The sequence below is a fragment of the Limulus polyphemus genome, unplaced genomic scaffold (assembly GCF_000517525.1).
Source record: "Limulus polyphemus unplaced genomic scaffold, Limulus_polyphemus-2.1.2 Scaffold5280, whole genome shotgun sequence".
In the NCBI taxonomy this organism is placed as follows: domain Eukaryota; kingdom Metazoa; phylum Arthropoda; class Merostomata; order Xiphosura; family Limulidae; genus Limulus; species Limulus polyphemus.
The window spans coordinates 53,584-58,910 of record NW_013670890.1 but is presented as its reverse complement, the minus strand read 5'-3'; the positions used below and the strand labels follow the sequence as shown (position 1 = coordinate 58,910).

Genomic DNA, 5,327 nt, shown 5'->3' with positions numbered 1-5,327 from the left:
ACCTGTTATGTGCTTCTTAAAATCTTTAACTACTTTACTGTCATGTTTATACTAAAGAATCCATAAGCGTAACGTTCTTATTGAAATCGTTAACTACTTTACTGTCATGTTTATACTAAAGAATCCATAAGCGTAACGTTCTTATTAAAATCGTTAACTACTTTACTGTCATGTTTATACTAAAGAATCCATAAGCGTAACGTTCTTCTTAACATCTTTAACTACTTTACTGTCATGTTTATACTAAAGAAAATGTGAGTGTAACAGTCTTCTTAACTACTTCGTTGCCATATTCATAGATAATAAATTTTCCCAGAGTCAGGCTTATTTTTAGAAACATAATATAAATTCATAATACACAAGTGTTAATATACTACTGCCTATCTGAAACCTGAAGTATGAAGCTTGGGATGTTTAAAAGAAATGTCTTTCTTTCATTTCATGGTGGTACAAAATTTCAAACTTTTATGGCAGTGCTATACTTTTTTGTTTTTTTTAATTTCGCGCAAAGCTACACGAGGGCTATCTACGCTAGCCGTCCCTAATTTAGCAGTGTAAGACTAGAGGGAAGGCAGCCAGTGATCACCACCCACCGCCAACCTTTGGGCTACTCTTTTACCAACGAATAGTGGGATTCGGTCAATCACATTGTAATGCCCCCACGGCTGAAAGGGCGAGCATGTTTGGTGGGACGGAGATTCGAACCCGCAACCCTCAGATTGCGAGTCGAGTGCCTTAACCACCTGGCCATACCGGGCCAGGCAGTGTTATAGAGAAGGATATGTATGTGTCCATGACAGTGACTGAAAAGTTTGGAAAACAGCCAACTAAACACACTTACTATTATCTTATTATCATCTATATTATTTTCCTTGGTATATAAAAATACAATACACATTAGTCTGTTGTGTGGAAGTAGCATTAACATCTCCAATATGCAAGTACTTGTCTTTTATAAGTTAAAGATAGTCTGTTCACCACAGGTCTGATAAAGTTCTCAGCTACGTCAAGATCTGATTTAATGGTCATGTTGTGATGTGATGACAACAACCCGGATCTACTCTAATGGTTATGTTGTGGTGTGATGACAACAACCCGGATCTACTCTAATGGTCTTGTTGTGGTGTGATGACAACAACCCGGATCTACTCTAATGGTCCTGTTGTGGTGTGATGACAACAACCCGTGTTTCGTAAGTTAAAGATAGTCTATTTACCACAGGTCTGATAAAGTTGACAGCAACCCGGATCTACTCTTATGGTCATGTTTTGGTGTGATGACAACAACCGTGTTTCGCAAGTTAAAGATAGTCTGTTTACCACAAGTCCCTCAGCTACGTCAAGGTCTACTCCTGTTGTGGTGTGAAGAGAACATTTTAACTCCAAGCTATTACAGAAAAAAAAAAACATCTTTGAAACATAAAGGAATAAATGAAGTTATCTTACCAGTAACAATGAGGTTTATATCAACACTTTCTTCGCCTTTTGTGTTGTTAGCTACACAGACGTAATTTCCTGAATCAGCGGAGCCCACATACTGAAGAATCAACGATCCGAAAACTTGGATCACTCTACGTCCGCCGTAGATTATTTCTCTTTCCTTGTACCACCTGTGTGATCAGAAAATAAGCTAGAGTAAAAGTAGAGTAATTGAATATGTAAAACAAGTTGCAGTAGAAGAAGGTGATAGGAAAGGTGATGAATACTTTAAGCACGTGGTGGTTTGTTTGTTGTTTTTTTAATTTCGCGCAAAGCTACACGAGAGCTATCTGCGCTAGCAGTCCCTAATTTAGCAGTGTAAGATTAGAGGGAAGGCAGCTAGTCATCACCACCCACCGCCAACTCTTGGGCTACTCTTTTACCAACGAATAGTGGGATTGATCAGCACAATATAACGGTTGAAAGGGCGAGCATGTTTGGTGGAATGGGGGATTCAAACTCGCGACCCGCAGATTGCGCGCCGAGCGCCCTAACCACCTGACCATGCCGGGCCACTGATAAAGGAATGGATTAAATGTATAATAATGAACAAACTTTATATATATGTGTGTATGTGTTTCAGTATTGTACGGTAGAAAGAAACGAAAAACGAACTTTCCATCGTAGTCAATAATATTTGAATGCATGAAAGATAAAACCTTGCTCTTAGCTCAAATATTACAGAAATAAATTACACAGACTGCTCATTTCTAGCGTTACAGAATATATACGTGCAGCACAAATGCGTTAATTGAGTGAATCTTAAAAACACCCAAGCAGGACGATGAACAAAAAATGATTAATTCTAAAGAGAAACCTTCTATTTATTAACGATTAAATCTGATGTTTGTTAATTATTTTTAAACTTGAACTAACTTCATTGTTAAAAAGTGGTAGCCACGCATGCAAGAACCAAGAGAAGGAAAATCACAGAATAATAAAAGTTTAATAATAACCAGTGCACAGAGAAGTAATGTATTTTTTAACTCGGTTACCAGAGTTAACACTACGTGGCGCCAACATTTAATTTATTTTACGAAAATTTAAAATTTTCGCTTTGCTGAAAATTTGTGTTTTTAACCGTTTAATGTTCTTTTTCAGAACTTTCTAGACTTTTTTTTATTATTATTCCACACGAAGGATTAAATATAACTTCACGGAAATGTTGTATTAGTGATAATACTACACACACACGTGGACCTGGGTAGCCTAAAGCGGCTCATTGGAACGTAAAAAGGTTTTTTATACATGTATATTTTGAGCCAAACTTTATTATAAACTGGAACTACTATACGTTCCTCGGGGAAATGTGTTTCCTACAAACTTCTTATCTTTCACATTTACGTATAGGGAGGCAAAGAAACGCGGTAACTGAAGTATTTAGTCTAATTTTAGTTTTAAAAAAAATATTTCCGAAATGGTATGATGATATATAAAATATTGGTTTATATTTTTTAATACGCTAAATAACACCCAACTAAATCCTTTTTGCACCAAATAATACACCAACTAAATCCTCTCTGCACCAATATCTTTGTAAGCTTTGTCATGCCATTTACTCATTCTATAAACAAACGAACAAAGGCGTTTTACTATACCTGTAGTTGATATTTATTTCAAGTATTTATACATTTCGTGTAGAACTGATACATTTTTGTATAAAAAGGCCGCTTTTTCAAATTATTCTTAAATAAACCCTCCATTATCGTTAACGTTAGGGGTATAAAACCTCCATTCTCGTTAACCTTAGAGGTATAAAACGTCCATTCTCGTTAACCTTAGAGGTAATTATGATGCTTAATAAGCAACAAAAATTAGGGTATAATGTGTACGTAAAACAAAGATTTTGTTTGTTAAAAAAGAAGAGCCGTTCAGCGCTTTGAGATTACTGTCATTTCTGTAGAATTAGGTTTTGTTCTCCTTAGTAGATGGCACATAAATGTTGCTTCAAGGACGAGTAAACCTTTCTTACTCACCTTTGTAGATGACATTTAAATGTTGCTTTAAGGAAAAGTAAACTTTCCTTTCTCACCTTTGTAGATGGCATTTAAATGGTGCTTCAATGAAAAGTAAACATTTCTTACTCACCTTAGTAGATATCACTTAAATGTTGCTTCGAGGACGAGTAAACCTTTCTTACTCACTCACCTTAGTAGATGGCACATAAATGTTGCTTCAAGGACGAGTAAACATTTCTTACTCACCTTAGTAGATATCACATAAATGTTGCTTCAAGGACGAGTAAACCTTTCTTACTCACTCACCTTAGTAGATGGCACATAAATGTTGCTTCAAGGACGAGTAAACCTTTCTTACTCACCTTTGTAGATGACATTTAAATGTTGCTTTAAGGAAAAGTAAACTTTCCTTTCTCACCTTAGTATATGGCACTTAAATGGTGCTTTAAGGAAAAGTAAACTTTTCTTTCTCTTCTTAGTAGATGACATTTAAATGGTGCTTCAAGGACGAGTAAACATTTCTTACTCACCTTAGTAGATATCACTTAAATGTTGCTTCGAGGACGAGTAAACTTTTCTTATTCACCTTAGTAGATGGCATTTAAATGGTGCTTCAAGGAAAAGTAAAGTTTCCTTTCTCACCTTTGTATATGGCACTTAAATGGTGCTTTAAGGAAGAGTAAACTTTTCTTTCTCACCTTAGTAGATGGCACTTAAATGGTGCTTCAAGGAAGAGTAAACTTTTCTTGCTCTGTTGTTTTGCTATAGTGCTTTTTGTTTGTTTTTTTGTGCCCACCACGGGTATCGAAACCAAATTTTAAGCGTTATAAGTCCATAGACTTACCGGTAGGCCACTGGGGAGGGATTGTTACAGCTAGGTTATCTGCAATCTGTCCACCAGGGGGGTTGAATTCCGGATTTAAGCGTTCTAAGTCTGCATACTTGACGCTGATCCATTGGGGGGGGGGGATACTTAATTTCCAGAACATTTTGACTTGGAAATATTTGTCTTTAAGTGCAGAAAAATAAAAAACAAATTATAACATTTAATTTTTAATACGATTAAAGAATGGCATACAATAAATAATCTTTTTTTTATTAATTAGAAAGCAAATTTTAATCAATAAACTTAATTACTAATATGGCGTCCATGTTTTCATCTCTTATTCCGAGCCTCGCTGCGTTCATTCAGTTAATAAAAACCTAAACAGAAATTAAAAATCGCGGACTTTATAATATTCGACATGGGTTATTAGTCTTCAAAATGTTGCCTGTCTTATTTTTTTATGATTAATTTCGCGATAGTCAGAGAGTTTTCTAATTTTGAACTCTTATAAATCATATGTCTGGATAGAACGCTTTCTTCTTACTATTATAAAATAAAATTATGAGATTTAACAGTTATTTCTCTCCTTACTGGCTTTTTTCTCTGTAAAATTAGAAGTATTTTTAATGTCTTTTGTCATTAGTGATGAATAATATCTTATCGAAACTTTGGAGACAATGCGTATATAACATCTTTTTTTTCAAATCCTAAGTTATAAGGCTTTTAATGAGTTAGTAGAAACTTCCACTAAATATTCTCATTTGTGCCTAGATTAGGTTTATAAACTAGCAGTTATAACAGCATTAATTTCTTGGTTAACGCTTACGTATTTCATTTACAGATCATTATAGAAGTAGCGTGCTACAGCAACGATAAATCTTAAGTTTGGTATTTTTTTTTTGGTTTAAAAATTATGTTCCTCTTAACAGATAATCAAGTGACATTTAAATATAGTTTTTGTCTGGATTGTAAAAAAAAAATAATAACAATCAAATTATATTTGTTTGTCCCTGAAATAGTCCCCTGATAAGTCAGCGATAAGTTAACAGATTTACAATGCTAAAA

At 34.7% G+C, this 5,327-nt stretch overlaps 1 protein-coding gene across 1 annotated transcript in view; it reads right to left on the bottom strand.

Annotated features, from left to right (window-relative positions):
• The window catches only part of LOC111089117 (Down syndrome cell adhesion molecule-like protein Dscam2), a gene marked incomplete at its 5' end in the record, with an annotated part of 40,131 nt that overhangs the window by 11,119 nt on the left and 23,685 nt on the right, over positions 1-5,327 (bottom strand). Inside the window, one exon of the mRNA XM_022400960.1 lies at positions 1,446-1,609. Within this exon, the coding sequence (XP_022256668.1) occupies positions 1,446-1,609 (164 nt within the window). The remainder of the gene's footprint in view (positions 1-1,445; positions 1,610-5,327) is intronic.